General features: G+C 40.8%; 1 protein-coding gene across 3 annotated transcripts in view; it reads right to left on the bottom strand.

Annotated features, from left to right (window-relative positions):
• The window catches only part of FNIP1 (folliculin interacting protein 1), a 102,890-nt gene that overhangs the window by 65,707 nt on the left and 18,034 nt on the right, over positions 1–19,149 (bottom strand). Inside the window, exon 1 of one of the 3 annotated variants that reach the window (XM_014051999.2) lies at positions 158–1,132. The exons of the other annotated variants lie outside the window; for them this stretch is intronic. Coding sequence (XP_013907474.2) covers positions 158–168 — 11 coding nt within the window. The 5' untranslated portion in view covers positions 169–1,132. Of the gene's footprint in view, positions 1–157; positions 1,133–19,149 lie in introns of those variants that run through there. 3 annotated transcript variants of the gene reach the window in all.

Here is a 19,149-nt window from a genome sequence, read left to right on the forward strand (position 1 = left end):
TTTTTAAAAAAAGAAGCTACTTAGAAGTCAGTCCAAAGGGGTTTACTTCTGAATAAGGATTGTGCTACTGGTGTTAATTATTGTAACACAAGATTTTTTTTTTATAAAAAAGCAGATTAATAAACATAGCCCAAATACCACAGTATTTTAATCATACCTGGAAAGCATCTCTGTCCCTCAAGCGGGTTCCACTTTTCAGAATTTCTGCAACTCTTGTTATTATGATCAGCTACCAAATCAGGTTAATAATAGAAATGATCCACATTCATCCAGAACCACAAGACTGTCAGGTGACAGCTTGAGAAGTCTGAATTTAACAAAAACACAAGCCGTTTCCACGCTGTAGCACAAAAAGGGGGGAAAAAAAGAGGAGGCAACCCCACAGATACAGAAGGAAGCTTCTCTCGGAGTCAGGATTCCCCCAAAGAAGAGAGAGAGGAAAAAGTCAGCGGCAGGGATTCCTGAGAGAGAAAACCCGGAAAGCCCTGAAGAAAAATCTGGCCATTCACAGACAGATGCTGCTCTGTATTTTCACGATGGACAGCCTGCCTTTCCATCCTGTGGGTTGCTTCAGAACGTGGGTTACAGCAACCACGATTGTAGTGTACCCCACCTCCTTTGTCTCCTCCTGGGAAGTCTGACTGCAGAAGCCCAATCTCACTCATCAGCAGGCTAAGTCCCCCTCGGCAGCCAAGGCTGACCGCAAAGGTCCATTTAATCTCTTCTCCTCCTTTAGGGAAACCAAGACAGGCAGAGCCTCGTGATAAGGCTCCTTGCCGGCGGGGCGGTGTGTGTGTGTGTGTGTGTGTGTGACAATCCTGCGCCTCTCCAGTCTGGGGTAGGTCAGAAAGGCAGAGTGAGTGGTGGGAGGAAGGCAACAAAGCAGCCCCCCTCTCTTCCTCTCTACTCATTTCCTACATTCTTGGAAGCTGCAAGATGCCGGGGACCAACCCCCTCGCTGACAAGCTCAGCCTGGGAGTGGAAAAGCCACCCTAACAGCCATCACATGACCCAGAGCTGTCAGTAGATGCTACCTGGATCTGCAATGAGGCCGCCAGCCAATCCCAGCTCCGCCTTGCTTGCATACATGCATGTATATTTCAGCAGGAAAATAAAGCGATTACTGTTTAACCATGCAGGGCCCTCATCTGAGTGCCTGATTTATTATTTAGCACAAGCCAGGGCATTAAGCTTCCCATGATGCTTTTTTTCTCACCCTGCTTGCTCATCAGGGAAGAACTCCAGTAAGTATTAACTTAAAGAAGATATTGTTTTCTCCCTCTCCTTCTCTCCCCCTCTCCTTCCTTCCCTCCCTTTCCTTCTCCCCCCCTCTTCTTCCCTCCCTACACACACACACACACACACGCGCGGACACACACACACACACACACCCTGAAAGCTTCTTCTCCAAGCTCGGATCTTCTGTAAGAACAAAGCAGGCACTGTTGGCTCTGTAAAGGTTCCTTAATGTTTCCAGCAAAAAGGCCCCAGTTTCAAAGACTTCTGCACACCAATGAGTTCCTAGCTGTAAACAAGGTTTTATAACCGCTCTTTGGGGCAGCACAGGCTATGGTGAAAGCAAACCGTCAAAGGCACTCATAATCCTCTGTGAGAGTGTTCCTACTTCAGTGTGGGATAGTGATAAAGGTTCTTGACTAAACCAGGCTGGACCAGATTCCCCCCCACCCTTGATCACAAAAGCTCTCTGCCTGTGACTATGACTCAAACTGTCTCTCAACCCAGCTCAACCCTACCTCACAAGGTTGTTTCCAGGGAAATTTACAAGAATGAATGCTATGTACACACCCTTGGGTTCCTGACAGTAAGGTAGCGTACAAGCCCTATGAACTAGCAATATGAAACTCTACTCAAAAGCAGGTCCAACTGAGTTGAATGGGGCTTACTCCTGAGTAAGAATGTGCAGTCCTGCAGCCCCCTCAATATTTCCCAAATGATTTTCATATAATTTTATTTGTGTTTTAAATCCAAAGGACAATTCTAAGTAAAAAAGATGAATGAAAATAAAATGCAAGGGTTTTAAATGGGTCTGTACATTTGAAGCCACTTTTAAAAAAATCATTAAAAGATTACATACTTTATTATTTTTATTAGAAATTGTGAATTCAGACTAATTTCAACAAATATTAAAATAAATAACATCAACTTCAGAGCATCATTAATCTTGTTTCTTGTGTAAATTCAATTATTTGACACCAAGTAACATTTTCAACATGTTTTCCTTTGGAAAATTTCTGAATTTTCTATGAGAAGCCTTTCTTAATTTTCTACAATGTATTTAATTTTATACAACATATATTCTATACAACCAGTGTTTTTCTCAATAGAAAGTCAGTATAGCTGGATTAGGTCATAAGCAGAATTCTGACATTGACAGATTCCACTTAAATAATTTCCTAAATCATACCATGAATTCCATGGAAGAACATCACACACACACTCAGTCACACACACACACACAAAAGCACATGTAGACACGTAGTAGTTTTTTCCAAGCATTAACTACTGTACTCATATGCCAATCCTGAAATACTCTTTTTCAGCAAGATTTGGCCATGCTGCTGTCCAGTTTTGTTATTAAGATTTGACTGTAGACCCACAACAGATACAGACTGATTTGGGGGATCAGAATCTAAAATCTTGATTTTCTGATTTTAAAGTTTTAGAAATGTTTAAAATTGCATTTCTTTTATTCTACCTGCTGGATTTTTTTGTGGATGTGTATGAAAGAGAGAAAAACGCAGAGGCTGAGAAAGAAACGTAACAATTTTGTCTAAGCATGCACAGAGAAATAGCTCACTTCATAAAGTTGATATTGGTTCTGATGAATACATTGAAGAATTATGTTTGAGGGCTGCACCAGTGTTGTTTTGGGGGGGGGAGGGGGAAGGTGAGCATGGCCATGATGGGCATGGCCAGTGGTGGGTTTCAAAATTTGTTAGAACCTATTCTGTAGGTGTGGCCTGTTTTGTGGGAGTGGCTTGGCGGTCATGAGACTGAGTGGGCGTGGCCAAGTTGGAAAATGTGATGAAACTCACTTAACAATGCTCTAGCTTAGCAACCAAAATTTTGGGCTCAATTGTGATCATAAGTTATCTTTCTCTTTCTTTCTTTCTTTCTTTCTTTCTTTCTTTCTTTCTTTCTTTCTTTCTTTCTTTCTTTCTTCTTTCTTGTATGTCTCTCTCCCTCTTTCTTTCTTTCCTTCCTTTCTCTTCCTCTCTTCCTTCCTTCTTTCTTGTCTCTCAAACTTTCTTTCCTTCCTTCCTTTTCTTGTCTCTCTCACTCCAACTGAAGACACACTAAATTTCACGAATGGGTACAGACGTATCAATGCGTACTGGCTGAAAACCACCCTGGGCGTGGCCAGCTCGACATCACTTATGTGAGGGGTACCTCTGGTGGCCCAGGTGGGGCTGGGTGGGTTAACTTTTGCTACTGGTTTGTTTTGCTAGCATCTGCCAATGAAAAAGGAGCCCAGGGGCCCAGTGCGGGCCCCCGGGCTCCATTTTTGGCTGTGACAGCATCCTGCAGCCCTCTGCCAGCGAAAAGGGCCTCTTTGCGCAGCCCTCCCAAGCTCCATTTTCTCAGGCAGTGGCACTGTGGGCTAGTCCTTCTCTGTTTGGAAACAGCGGTCTCATGGGCCAGATTTAAGCACCTCACGGGTCGTAAGTTGACATCCCTGCCCTAAACGATATATATATTAATTCAGCGAATAAAAGCTGGAATTACACAATCTTCATAAATAAAACCCACTTAACTCCTTAAAATATTTAGCTTTTTTGATTATAAAAAGATGTTAAACCCTTTAACCAAGTAAACTGGATTGGCTGTTTCCTTCTAATATGTACAAGTGCATCCAAGTTTTAAATGAGGTTCAGATGTTCAAATGAATACACATAAAAACCTTTACCTTTGACTAGATATTCTTAAAAGGGAACACACAAAGAACATATATTCAAACAGTGATGGGATACAAAAAAAATATTACTGGTTCTGTGGGCATGGCATGGCTTGGTGGGCGTGGCTTGGTGGGCATGGCAGGGGAAGGATACTGTAAAATCTTCATTCTCTCCCCACCCCAGGGGAAGGTTACTGCAAAATCCCCATTCCCTCCCAATCAGCTGGGACTTGGGAGACAGAGAATAGATGGGGGCGGGGCAAGTCAGAGGTGGTATTTACTGGTTCTCCAAACTACTCAAAATTTCCGCTACCAGTTCTCCAGAACTGGTCAGAATCTGCTGAATATCACCTCTGCATTTAAACACCCCTATTACTAACATGAAGTTATGTTACATGCAGGTATATGTATATCATTTTTTCTTAGTGTAGTCAAATGAGAATGCTATCCCTGGAGCTATGTCGTGGTGAAAGGTTAGTGAGCCTAACATATTACAATCATATTTGTTTGCATGAAAATGCCATCTAACTTTTACATGGATCCACATAAAACTGTTTTTATAAATAAGGCACAACTGCAGTCTAGGAAATGATCTGGGAAGTATGCAAAGGGATTTTCTACTAAAGCTCTAGAAATCAGAGACCAGCCTAACAAACAGCCGAAGATAAAAATGACACTGAAACTCTGAGACACTTTTCTATTCTTTCAATCCAGCAGAATGTGGGAAACAATTTTTTGTAAAAGCCCTAGGATTCTGTCAGTCTGTCCATCAGCAGAATAGAACATGACAGAAATCAGGCATGGAGGAGGATGATGATACAAAATAAAAATAAAAATCCAGTTCGAAAGGATCTAGATGGAAGCTGTTGAGGGGGGAAAAAATACCTTAGGGAAAGGCATCTGGATGGATCCCTCTGGCTCACGGGACCCAGAGCAGAGCGATCATTAAAGGTTGGAAGAATTCCATAAATATGCTCGGCACCCTGCCCCTAACTTGTTATACTTGAATCTGAAGATTTAGTAGGTTTACCCTATTCTATAGACCAGCTTTCTCCAACCCAGTGCCTCTTAGGCGTGTTGAACTATAGTTCTCGGAATTCCAAGCCAGCATGAAATGTACCTACACTTCCTGGAAATTATGGCAATTACACTGCCACGAGCAACACATTGGAGAAAGCTGCTATAAATACTAGTACTGAAAGTTTTATCTCTGCCTAAACAGTATTCATGCATGTTAAACCACAGTTCATAGTTTTCTCTCTCTACCTACACACACACACACACACACACACACACACACACACACACACACACAAACAAACAAACAAACAAACTATCTGGAACCTAAGAGGTTTCTTGGCTTATTTCATTGTTCTTAATACAACTTTGCGACTTTGCAAGAGAAGACATGTTAATCCAATACGAACACCCAACTGTTATCTGTTCTTTGTATGCTGGTGATCTGAAAGCAGGAAAAGTCATAAACTGCTCCGGCTGATTCTTGCAAAAAAAACCAAACAAACCCCAAACTATTTTCTTCAAGAATTCAATATGTAACATTTCTATCAATAAGCAGGAAGCAATTTTCAGATAAGAATAGCTACAAGACTTTAGAAAAGCAATGCTCAAATGCTTGAAAGCGACTCTAATTAAAGTTATTTGCCTAGTCTATTTGCTTTGAAGGGTGCTAAAGGTTTAGTTGAGTTAAAAGCTTTTTTTTTAATAGTCAGTGAATAAAATCAGCTACAAAATAGATGAGAAATAATCTCACAAATCATTAAAACTGCACTGGAATAGCAGTGTTTGTTTTGTAATTCGTTCCCAATTGCAATCCCTTATAAATAGAAACCAAACAAGTCTACATAATACCAACTGGTACTGCAAGACAAAAGGCCATTTTTTCTCCTTATCAAACAGTTATTTTATTGTGCACCCAAGCTACTCAAGGAGCTGAAAAATCCTTCCCCACATCTATCACAAATAAAGTGTGCAATCCTCAACTGGTTACCCTCTAGATGTGCTGGAACTACAGTTCCCAGAATTCCCAGCCAACATCTAAGATGATTCTGTGGGTTGTAGTCCCTTAAATCTAGAACGCAATGGGTAGGGAGAACTGAACTAGCACCAGTGGAGGGATACGACCAATACGTCCCGGTACAAGCATAACGGTGCCTACTGTTCCGGTACGGTGCTCCAGAGGGCCTACTGGCCTGCCCGCCCTCCTTACCTGTATTTGAGCCAATCGGGGCTTACGTGCACACTCACGGAACATACGGCGCCTACATGATGCTTCACCAAGCATCTGGAGCATCACGGGCGGAAAGTACGCATACGCATACTGCGCGCATACTGCACACGTGCATGTTGTGGATGCTCGGCCCCGTTGCACTGTACTGGTTGCACTGGGATCCGGAACTCACCACTGACTAGCACATACATTCAATGAAAAGTCTTTGAATGGGAAAATTCCAACATGAAAATTCTTTTGGCCATCTCAGATTATTTTCAGTATCTTTCAAATTAAGGAGAAATGGGTGGAGAGAATGCCTTGTGTAATTGAAGATGATACCTTGACATGTCATGATATACTTCCAGTGGATAAAATTCTCCCACCTCAATTATTTTGCAGCTTTTAGCCAAGCAGTTAAATCTTTGGTTTACCCTTTCTCAAGTTATGCCAACAGTAAAATTACTTAATCGCTTTGCTACTCAATTATTGAAAACATTTCGTTTAAAAAAAAAATCAAATGGTAAAGTTGACTTTGTAAACCATAAAATATTGTATTTTGTATTTTAGAAAACTGAAGCTGGCAGTGCACAATCTAAGGGTGAAGGTGTCTACAATCCTAAAATGATAATCCTTTTTCTCACTTGACAAGGTTACCCTTTAGAAGTCAGGCACAAGAAAACCGTAAACATTTTTAAAAAAAGAATTGTCATATGTTTTATTTATTCCACTAATATTCCTTTTTAATCCAGAGTTCAAGGGCAGTGTGCAAAATCATCCCAACAAATTCCATTTTTGTCCACAAAACAATTATTTAAAATAGGACAGAATCAGGAGTGGGCTGCTAAGGGTTCGCAGGGGTTCGAGAGAACCTCTAGCTAAGATTCTGTGCAGTTTGGAGAACCCCCAAATCCCACTCCTAGTTGACCCCACCTACCTCACCCTGCCCATTCCAGGAGTCCCCACGTGGCCCATTTTGGATGCAGGTAAATGCAGGGCGCGCGCGGAGGCTCGGGAAGTGTGAAAAACGGAAGTTTGGGCCTCCGGAGCCCAGGGAGGGCAAAAACATCCCCCCCCCCACTGTGGTGCAGGAGGCTGACTAGGCCACGCCCACCATGGCTATGCCCACCCAGCAACTGGGCAGAGACCCTCTTGCTAAAATTTTTGAAGCCCACCCCTGGACAGAGTGATAGTCACTGGCCTAAATCCACCAAGTGAACCTTGTTACGAGGTTTCAGAGATAAGTCTGTTCTATATCTATTTTTCAGTTTCAGTTATTCATTCTTCATAACCCATTAAACTCAAGGTATTGGAAGAAACGTTGGCACATCCTGCTCACCTGCAGATTCAGAAAAAAACCACTGCAGAGAATCCTCATGTACATAAGCATTATTTACATCATGATTAAAACACTTATTTGTGAAGAAATGCACATGAATGAGCAAGCAGGAAAAAAAACCAACTAGTTGCACCTACTCATAGAACTATTACTACTACTACTTGCCCAGAGGGCTGGTTGGCTCTCCAGGATTTTAGCAAAACATTTTAAAACAAGCCAGAGAAGGCATGTGGAGATTGCATGGCATCTGCAATTCTTTTCGACAACCTTGATTGGCCATGATTTGAAGAGGTAACACCTGTATCTAGTTCTGAGAAATAAAATAACACCTTATTTCTGTGCGTTTCTGTTTTCCACTCATGCCCAGGAAGCATGATGAGGAAGGGGGAAGCCCTGGAATGGAGCAGTGGCAACATTCCCAAACTCCACCCAACTCCTTTTCCCAGAAAGATTCATTGGGGCACAAGCTACTTGAAATCATCTCTTTACATCTTTGTTGGGCTGAGAAGAATAAAATGGGCCCATCCTGGGTTGTTCAGTTATACACAGAAGTCCAAATGTCTATGGAGACTCTCATCCAGGGTCATAATTGTCCCAAAGGTGCTTTTTCAAGAGGCAACTGGCTTTTCTTTGAAGACATTTCGCTTCTCATCCATGAAGCTACTTCAGGACTGGGAAACTGAGAAACAAAATGTCTTCAAATTAAACCAAAGGAAGTCCAGTTGCCTCTTAAAAGAGCACTTTTTGGACACAGAAGTCCAACTTTCTAGATCTTTGTAATTTACGGTACATAAAAAGCTCAACTGTTCATATGAAATATTCCCCAAAACACACTCTTTTGCCTTATTTCAAGAACAGTTTTGTGAATCCTTTTAAAACAATGACCCACCAATGGAGGGAAGGAGAAGAAGAGCTCTGATAATTAGGCATAAATTGACCTGACTCTTCTTTAACTTAGAGCTTGGAAATAATCATATAAAAAATCAACGGGAAAAAATCATAGTAAATTTTAGTTCATCTAAAACAGCGGTTCTCAACCTGTGGGTTGGGACCCCTTTGGGGGTCGAACGGCCCTTTCACAGGGGTCAACTAAGACCTTTGGAAACATATATTTTAGAAAAAATACAGAAATACAGAAAACATAAAATAATTTTATGGTTGAGGAACTGTATTAAAGGGTCGCGGCAATAGGAAGATTGAGACCCTTGAGATCTAAAAGTTTCAATTCTAAGGGGAGTGGGGATTGTTAGAAATAACTGTCCCTCTTCCTGATATAGTGCATCTGATTGTCAAAGTTTGGACAAACATAAAATACACATGAAAATCAGTCTGTCAAAAACATTTGTTCAGTGTAAATTGCACACCTATTTTGAAAAATGAATGAGAAAGAAAGAACGAAAAAAATAGAAAGAAAGAGAGAGAGAGAGAGAGAGAGAAAGAAATTCAAAGTAATAAAAACCAGCAAGTGGAATTCTAAGCATAACATAACAACAAACCAAAGTGGTATTTTAGTGAGCCAGAGATTCCTAAGAACCTGCTAATTTTAAATGAATAAAGTGGACTAACTAAATGGATGAAATTGTATTCTCAACCCTAACTTCTGATATCAGAATTGAGGTAGCCCTGCTCCCTAGGATCAATTACGGTAGAGACATCTGCTGGTGAGTCCAAAACCAATGCTTCTTTGTTTATTCTCATTCTTTTCTTCTCTTTTAACTAGATATCTGCAAACACAGATTTCCTATGTGTCCTGAAATGATACTCAGAATGCTAAATAAGGGAAAAGAACTTCATTTAAGGCCTCATTTGGGTCCTCATTTGGTCACTTCATTCTTGACCTCTAAAGTTATCTACAGTACTTCAAAGAACCTCTGCTTCTAGATTTGATGTTAATCTAATGCAAATAAATGCATCTGCTAAACTGATATTGGTTTAAGAATGTGCCTCTTGACATATATTTGTCAAAAACTCCCCTAAATGATGGTTTGTCAAACTTCACTTCAGTGTGCATGGGAAATGAGAACACAAACATGCATGACCCTTTTTGAGTGTGGGGAAGTATTACATCAAGCTTATTCGCATGTAATTACTCTATAGCAGGGTTAAACTCATTTTCATTGAAGGCCACATCAGGGTTGTGTTTGACCTTGGGGCTGGGTGGGTGGCCAGCTCAATATCACTTGTATCGGGGGCACCTGTGGAGGCCTCAGCACTCTGCCAGCAAAAATGGAGCTTGGGAAGGCCATGTGCAGCCCTCCCGAGCTCCGTTTTTGCTGGCAGAGGCGCTGCAGGCTGGTTCTTCGCTGTTTCCAGGGAGTCCCCACAGGCCAGATCTAAGCACCTCATGGGCCAGATCCGGTCTGCGGGCCTTGAGTTTGGCAACTCTGTTCTAAAGAATCCCTGTCGCAAGTGAAGAAATTGAACTGGATTCTACAAGGAATGTTAATCCTGTTGATTATGCGAAGGTTCTGGAGTACCATTGTCTGACCCAGCAGATGATAGGGGATACTTGAAGGCAAAGGTTACTTTCCAATGACTATGTTTCCTGCTTCATCCTGTTTCCTGTTAATTGCCCTGATTCATCCACTGAAATTGCAGAAAATCCAGGCCTTCTACTTCTATGTGGAATACCCGATAGCTCCAGAAGATTAAAACCAAGCTGGATAGCAAGTAGGTACACTACAACATGCTTCCTTATTATACTCTTATAATCCTTTAATAATTTGGTCACACCATATATCCCCAGAGATTTGCACAGCTCCCAACCTACAAGAGTTCCGAAAGACTTGCCTGTGCTTCTATGCAACCAACCTTGGGTTAGGTTGGCTGTTGAGCATCTGTGGATTTTTTTATCGTGTTTTGTCACGTTCTTCGCTGTTTCATTGTGTTCCTTTCTTTTAATTATATAACCCACTCAGAAATATTTGGGAATCAGGCAACCTATTAAAACCAAGTCAAACAAAAAATGTACTATCATAAACCACTAATCCTAAACATTGGTGGTCTTCTTGAATAGAAAATACACATTTAAGGTCATGCAGTTGTCTAGCTCTTCTGGCTGGAGAACTCTGGGAATTGAAGTCCACAAGTCTTAAAGTTGCTAAGTTTGGGAAACACTTTTAAGACTTGTGGACTTCAACTCCCAGAATTCTCCAGCTAGCTCCTCTGGCTGGAGAACTCTGGGAGTTGAAGTCCACAAGTCTTAAAGTTGCCAAGTTTGGGAAACACTGGTCTAGAGCATAGTATTTAAAGGATGAGCGGTGCATGTATCTGAAATTGCACCTTTGAACCTCTAGCTTCTTAACATGGTCCTTGGGCCAGAAAGACAGAAGAAATCGATTAAGTGAGACAGTTCTCAGAGAATGCCACTCTGTGGTTATGTTTTCACAATGGAAAACCTTCCTTTCCTTTCCTTTCTTTTAGCAAGAGTTTAAGTGCGAGCATGATAACCAGAGGTGAGCTGCTGCGGTTCGTACTGGTTCAGGTGAACTGGCAGTTCCAACCACCGGCTGGGCCGACCCACCTGCCCCAACGCTATCCCGTCCTATATATCTCACTCTCTGGCTTGCTCGCCCTGCCCTCGCAGTCCAGCTGATTTCCATGCCTAGTCCACTCTACTCACCGCAGCTGCCCAAGAAGGTGTGCTGGAAGCCGCACAGATGAAATCGTTGTGTGTTTCAAGCCGCACACAAGTGTGGAAGGCCCACACAAGAGTGCTCACATTTTCAGTTCTGCACTAGACTAACTGGATGTTAAATTAAGTGAAGCCCACCTCTGTTGATAACAGTCATCATTCCTGGCAATTTGCAAATGACAAAAGTTACCATGATTGAAGAAAACAACCTGTTTCTAGAATGGGAATGGGTCCAATATGATCTACGGTAGAAAACTGCCTTGCCTGGGAAAGCAATAGGGCTAATGGAAATCTCTCAAGAGCCTTCCTTGGCTCTACTTCCTAACCGTATCATTGATTAAAGGACTGCCCTTGTGCCTGGGTGATAATTGAGAAGCAAATCAATCTCCAGACAAATATTTGTCAGTCAGAGTTTGAAAGAGCCAGTGTTGGTAAGAAGATATCACAGGAAACCAAAGATGACAGTAGTTCTTATATTTCACCTAGCACCAGCCAGCCAGAAGCCATGGACTGATTGCTAATTAATTTATTGTGGTAATGAATATGCTAACAATAGTAATAACTTTCTAATAATAACTGGAAATAAGGCTTAACAGTAGCTTTTTTTATAAAGTTCATTTTAAAAAAATAACCAGGGTAATCAGCTACTTAGTTCTTCTAGTTTAATCAAGGGCACACTGAAAATTATTTTTAAAAAAATAGCAGGCAGCAGTTCTATCCCTTTACAACTCATTCTAACACACAGTAACTGAGAATAGACCCACTTAAATTCAAAGGCATTTATTTCTGATTAAGTTGCATTATTAGATCTGGGCTGCAAAAATCCTTATTGCCACAAAATGGCAGCAAAGGATTGGTGTTTTCTATATCTGGTCTTCGTGTGAAAGTTTGCAACCCAGATCTGGTAATGCAAGATTAGGTTTATAGAATTATCCTGGAAATGAATTTCAGTATCAATGCATTGATAGAGATTTGCTGAGGCTTCGAACATGTGCTCATTAGCCAAGTTTAGCATAATGGGCAAGAATGGTTCAAAACCTAAGCCAATCTATATTAATCACCTGGCTGCAATAAACCAGGATTCTGATTGGGCTGACAGCTGAGTTCATTTTCATGACAATGCAATATCCTCCAGATCTCTCGATCTCTCTCTTCAACCTATGACATCCAAAGAGAGTCAAAGGCAGAATCACTTATGGTACTCCAATCTCTTTCACACTGAATGAGGCTTGTGTAAATGTCTGGTTGAAAGTCCAAGACATCTAAGGCCTGAATGTACAATTGGTCAATTGACCACAGCTAATGAAAAACGGGCAGAAACTGATTTATTTTATGCTAGAACTTTTTGAACAGTTATGCGGAAGATTATGTGAAGAGTATGGCGAAAAATAAAGTCATTATGTCGCTCTACTCATGCATTACATCATGGCTTTTTGAACCATGATTTGCTGAACAAGCCAATAAATATGTTAATACAACAAAACATCCACAACAAACACATTCATGCTTATCATTCAAAGTGTTATACACATTAAAAATTGGGTTAACTGAATAAATCATTAACTAGAATTGGACTGCAAATATTCAATTGTTTGTTAACCAGAGTCACGTTGTGTCTATGGGGCATAGTCAACAAACAAAGAAACAAATAGGGATAACCACTAGAGGACAGAAAAGAGATGCAGATAATTAAATTGGGTATTCATGGGTAAACGTGTGTTATAAACCCATCCAAAATCTGTCTCGCGGATGACGGAAGTAATCATGTGCTCCTTCCCATCCATCCTAATTTCCTCTGTTCTTCATTCCTTTTTAAAGTTGTGCTTGTCTTGCACCAAAACTGATCAGAGACTTGGGCAAACCACAAAATCAAACGAAGATCAAGCTGGGGAGCAATAAAACATATGCCTCTGTTTGGACATAGTCTTTTGAGACTGAAGGATGCCAATGACTGTTTGGACATCATGCTAGACCAAAATCAATGAGCCAACAACAGTGAGATGGGTGGAAAGCTAATCCTACCTTTGTTATGTAGAATAGACTTGGCCCAAGCCTTTAATGGCCCATTGACAAAAGTGGGGGGCTATTAAGAGTGAGTCTGTTTCCTGCCTAAAAACATGTTTCTCCATTTCTTAACCAGGAAAATATAATATTCTGCATTTTCAATATTTCCCAGGAAATTTCATTTTTCTAGATGGATGGGTTTTAACTTCCTACAACAGGAGAAGACAATTATAAAAAGTAGTGTTCTTGTTATTTAACAATGGCAATTATATACTCAGCAGTCTACAGTTTTTCTGGCTTCCCATTTTTTCAGGGAAGACATCATGAAGGGACTTTTCCACCCTCCTTTGTTCTGTAGCAGTCCTAGTGTCCTGTCCTTAAGAAGACTGCTAAAATTTTTCTTCTCCTGTAGAAATGTGAGTAAGTCATCCACCCAATTTCTCTGCTCATAAATTTGGAGCAGCGTTTCCATAAGTCATCTACTCCCATTCTACCTGCAATCAGGTGAAGAAGCAGTTACCTTAAGCTTCTTACCACATGGCTAAATTGAATATAATCTCTATCAACCCAGTGCCAAGCTGCTGAAGTGTAACAACTCTTGATTTAATTATATGATCAGAGCCACTTGCCTCCACACATAGTTACTGATCTTACATTGTAAGCTTTTAAGTGGCTAGACTCAGCTCAAGCAGTGCATAAGATACCTCCGCTAGCAGCGACTCTTTGCAAGAGAGATCTTACTGGTATTCTTTCATTCAAGATCCATGATGCCCGCAGAATATAAGCATCGTAATCACGTTGCACAATGAATCAGACATCTGGAACAGGAACAACCTGTTGTATGCAACTGCTCTATATGTGTGTTTATTTGACAACACAAATGTTTCAGTATGCCTTTAAACAAAAGGGATTGGGTAAAGAACTGCAGCTTCTGTCCCAAACAGAGAACACTGATAGTGAATCAATTCCCTTCGGTTATAGCACTTTTGAGTTGATTTTAATCAGAATTGGTGTACTTTATCAGGTTTGGGGGGAGGGGGAGGTAATTCCCCGAGAGAGTTCTTAGAAATCAAGAAAATCAAGAAAAAAAGACAGAAGTTAAAACCCCGGGGGTGAGAGGATGCCTATAGTAACAAAAATGTAGCATGTGGGTGTTAGTCTTCAATTCTGAGGATATTTTGTTCTACCATTAGTGACTTAGCTGCAGTTCTTCTCCCCTCTCCCCCCCCTCCCCGCCCTGTTGCAACTGATCACGGGTGTTTGCATTTCAAAAGAAGCTGGAATTTACATTTGAATTAGACATATGCAAGAATCTGTGAATGTCAGCATTTGATTGCAAGACATAAGCCAGTGTTCAAGATTCACAATCATCAGTCAGCGAGTCCTGTTTGACTCTGTCCCTCATGTGACTGCTTCATTAGCTGTTGATTCATTCAGTCATAAGACACAAGTGAGACGTGAGCAAACAAGGATGCATGGTCTAACCTCAAAGGCCTGTTCTGCCAGTTTGTTGTATTAGCAATGCAAAAAAAGTAAAAAGAAACAAAGAAAATATCCCCAAAAGGGCAGGCCTGTGTCAGTGGATTGCAAAAGTCACTTTAGTTCTGGTTAAATTATTTTTCTCTCTCTCCCACTCTCTCTCTCCCACAAGATTTCTTTTAATTTTATTCTTGAGCTGCTTTATCAATTAATTTCATTAGGTTATTATACCGGCAGCATTTGCTCACCTTGGCTACTGTCCTGTTCAGCCTCGAATCTCATTAATACAGCAGGTCTCATTCCTCATATACACAGGATGACCTTACATACTATATCTTTCTTTTCTCTCCAAATAACACTTCATTCAAGGCTCAGCATTTACATACTGTCTCACCAGAAAAAAAAAAGAGAGAGAGAGAGAGAGAGATAAATCCCGAAGAGACATACTTGAATTCTTTGCTTTCATTTCCTGGCTACCAAAAGTTACATATGATGCAGGAAAAAAAAGTTTAATCAGAGAGCCAGGAATGTCTGCAGTAGAGTTTTTTTTTTTTAAGTCAAGATGGCATCTGAAACTGCACAGTCCCACTTTTTTAATGGGACACTCACCATTTTGACTTTTTAAACTTCCCTTCGGTGAACATATCCTTCCAGAATATGAGAAATGATCAGTTTATAAACCTGTTTCTTAATTTAGGGAATAAATACCCAGGGAGCTAAATTTAATTTAAGCATTCTAATTTGGTCACATTTATGTTTATATTAACTCTCATGGATATAACATAACTTTAGCACCGAATTATAGGCAAGGAATTGTTTCTCTCGGAAATACTTCTTCCATGGTCAAAACTAGATGTTACCTAAAACACTTGTCCTTAAAAAACACCCTGGTGGAAAAAGAATTAAAGATGACACAAATCTCACACACACACTTGCTTTTTCCTATTACACAGAAATCCTTGATCAAGAGGAGCTTGTGACTTTGGCTATACTAATATAGTACCTAATCACATTCTAGTGGTTAGTTGTCCTCTCAGAAGGGATCTAGATTCTAAGTTAGGAGTTTTGAGTGACCTAAAACTATTTCTGACAAGATGAAAATAGAAAGGATACAGCAAAAGTTTTTAGTTTAACACTCTCATTATGTAACCTTAACAACTTCATAATAAACCAAGAACAAGAGACATAAGGAAATCTTGGCAAGAATTCTGCAATAGTCTAACAATCTTGAAGTAGATAATTATTTTTCTCTTCTATAATTATAATTACCAATTAGATTTCTACTGTACCTTTTAGCTACTTACTATCTTGCCATTTTGGAGTCCAGCTTAAATAAAGGATACTTCATAATCCACCGAAAAGTGACGGGTGACCTCTTTTTATATTCCTATGCCAAATGTAACTTGGATAAATTTCCCTGTTGTTGTAAACCAGTGGTAGTCAACCTGGCCCCTACTGCCCACTAGTGGGCGTTCCAGCTTTCATGGTGGGCGGTAGAGGTTTGCTGTAACTCTGCTTCATAAATTTTATAAAGTAAAGTTACTTCCCTACTTTATAAATCACCATTACTGTGGAACCGGTGGGCGGTTAGAAAATTTTACTACTAGCAGAGATACAAAAGTGGGTGGTAGGTATAAAAAGGTTGAGTACCCCTGTTGTAAACATATTAAGAGGCTGCCAAAGACATGGGAATCAGGGGTGGGATTCAGCCGATTCGGTAACTCTGACGATTAGTTTGGCCCACCCGCTCACCCTTGTGTTTTACTTACCTATATCCTCTCAGCTGATCAGCATGGCAGAATGGATTGCTGCCCCTCAGCTGTGTTACTCCCCAAGAAGTAATGTGGAAGGTAAATTTTAGCAAACTGCACACGCGCACGCAGCACGCATCAGGTGCAGACACGCCCAAAACACGAGATCACCGAACCAGTTGTTAAACTGGCAGGATCCCACTACTGATGGGAATGCCTTTCAAAAGAAATCTAATGAGTAAGCATCATACACTAGTTACAGTTAGGACATGAAACCTTTTTCCATTGTAGAATGATGTGCTTCTGTTTTGGGGGGCATTTCATGCCACTCAAAATCCATCACTTTATTCCACCTTCCTCCTTGTTCTTTGCTCACTGATCATCTCTGTGTATATTTAATCTTCCCTTTCTGGGTTTACATTTGTCACCTCTCCTTAGTTTCTAAATGTTTTTGCTATCTATCATGATCTCCTGAGTGATCAAGCATCCTGTTCATGTAAGGATGATGCCATGTAAGCTACAACGTGATCCCCACTTGGAAAATCATTGTGAGCAACAGTTTTAGCTTGTTCCAAGCAATTTCATCTTATGCCAAGACAGTTGGCTGCACATCAGAAGCTTGATATGGCCATGACTTCACAGACAGAAGCCTTTTCTTCTTCCTGTCTTTCCTGGGCAGCAGAATAAATCAGTTTTCCTGCTGCTGGAAGCAGCTCCCAGCAAAATGTGAAGGTGCTCACAATATATTCTAAGGGAACAGGACATTCAGCTCTCCCATTAGCTTAGAAAGCTAAGTAGGGTTTTCCTGACCATTTGAGGGCAAACAGGAAACTCTACACAAACTGCTGGCAGTTATTTGCCAAAAGCCACAAAGAATTGTTCAAAACTCAGTGTGAAGGAAGGTCAGAGGCAAGAACTGTTTAAATAGTCTGACCAATTTGGGGTTGTTTTCTTTGTTTTTGTAAACCTCCCAACATAATTACTTCAGTTCCTTACATGGCCCCTAATGTAATTATTGTTGCTGGACACGATTTTATAACAAATATGCTAATGCTAATAAACTATTAATGCTGTAGGGTCAATAAGACTAGGGAGGTGGGGAGAGACTGCAATCAAAATGAAAGCATTGAACAACCAAGGGAATCTATAGGCCAATCAGCACATCAAGGGGTATATTTGTTTATTCTTGCGTTAACTTTGCCCAACATCAAGTGTTCATTTTTTTAAAAAAAGTGGTCACTTTCACCGCATGGCTGCACTATCCTCTCCATAGTTCAGCTAAAATAAAGTACGAGTTGAAGTCTTCTCCAAGTGAAAGGATAAACTCGTTATAAACAGGGGTGGGCTTCAAAAATTTCAACAATGGGTTTTCTGCCCGGTTGCTGGGTGGGCGTGGCCATGGTGGGTGTGCCTAGTCGGTCTCCTGCGCCACGAGTGGGGGGATTTTTGCCTTCCCCGGGCTCCAGAGGCTTTCCTTGAGCCTCTGGGAGGGCAAAAACTGCCTCCCCAGGCTCCGGAGGCCTTCTGGGAGGCCCGTTATGGAGGTTCTCCGAACCGGCCATTACGTTAGTTACGGTTCTCCCAAATGTGGGCAAACCCGTAGCAGTCCACCCCTGGTTATAAGTGTTAAGAGGCTGAGTAACGATATCTAAGGAAACGGTATTCCCCACCTGCCCGTGTAAAAACAACTGGAATTGTAGAATCAGGCATCTATCTCGCTGGAACAGAGCCAGAGAGAAAGGAAATCTAAGACTATACCTTCCTCACCTGTAACAGTCTATTCAGCTCTTAGACGCGGTGCGTGCCTGTGGTGCATACATTTCCTTTGCCTTTTAATCTTTTAAATGTAGCTCTGGCTTGAATCCAAAGGTGCACATTGAAGACAAACACATATAACTAGACCACTGCTTGCTATTTTAGATGTAGCAGTTGCTCAGTGACACACCAAAGTTTGCTCAAGTGTTGTTGCTGCTGCCCCTGCTGTTGTTATGTGGCCTGTGTTCTTCAGTATGAAGAAAACATGATTGCAGAAACAGATGATGAAAGGTACAGCTGCATATAGTTCTCCACTTGTGAACATATCCCTCTGAACACCAGCCAACATATCTGTCTGCTTGTACATGCTTACATAAGACTGTCTGTATCTATGACGCTAAGCGTTGTGCATATACTTTGCAATGACATAGCTGTGCCAGCTGTGATAAGTGGGTGCTAAATTGCACACTGAGTTCCACCTAATCCAATAAGACTGCTGTTTTAAGGATTTATTTATCAAAGAAAAGAAGATTGGGAATGTTATAAATATGAAGGTGGAATGAAAAGTAAAACATTTCATGTTGCAACTTACACTTGTAACTACTGTAAGAAGCTCTGATCAGTCCTTTAACATCTGTTATTTCACTTCAGTTGGTGTGGGAAGTTGCTATGCAAAAAAGCTACGAAACTATTATATTCAAAAAACAGAATCCTATAGTAAGTACCAGTCAGTGGGCTTGAATCAATATGTCACGATTGAATGATGGAGGAATTCCTGTATTTGAAATTCCCCTCTAAGAACAGGTTGTTCATGATGTTGATTGTATTGACACAAATTGCACCAAAAAATGAAGGGAAAAAAACCCTGTAAACCAGGAACAGTTAGCTTATGTGTTCAAGAATAAAGTAGATGACCTATGACAGCAATTAATGATTATGTGAGAAAGATTAATGAAGTGATTGAAGATAATCAGCAAATCGTTCAGAGAAATTGGTCTCAAGCCTGGCACATCACATTATTGATGTTCTACACTACAGGAAGGT

The sequence above is a fragment of the Thamnophis sirtalis genome, unplaced genomic scaffold (assembly GCF_051295495.1).
Source record: "Thamnophis sirtalis isolate CommonGarterSnake01/CBP01778 unplaced genomic scaffold, rThaSir2_p1.2 scaffold_3, whole genome shotgun sequence".
Lineage (NCBI taxonomy): Eukaryota > Metazoa > Chordata > Lepidosauria > Squamata > Natricidae > Thamnophis > Thamnophis sirtalis.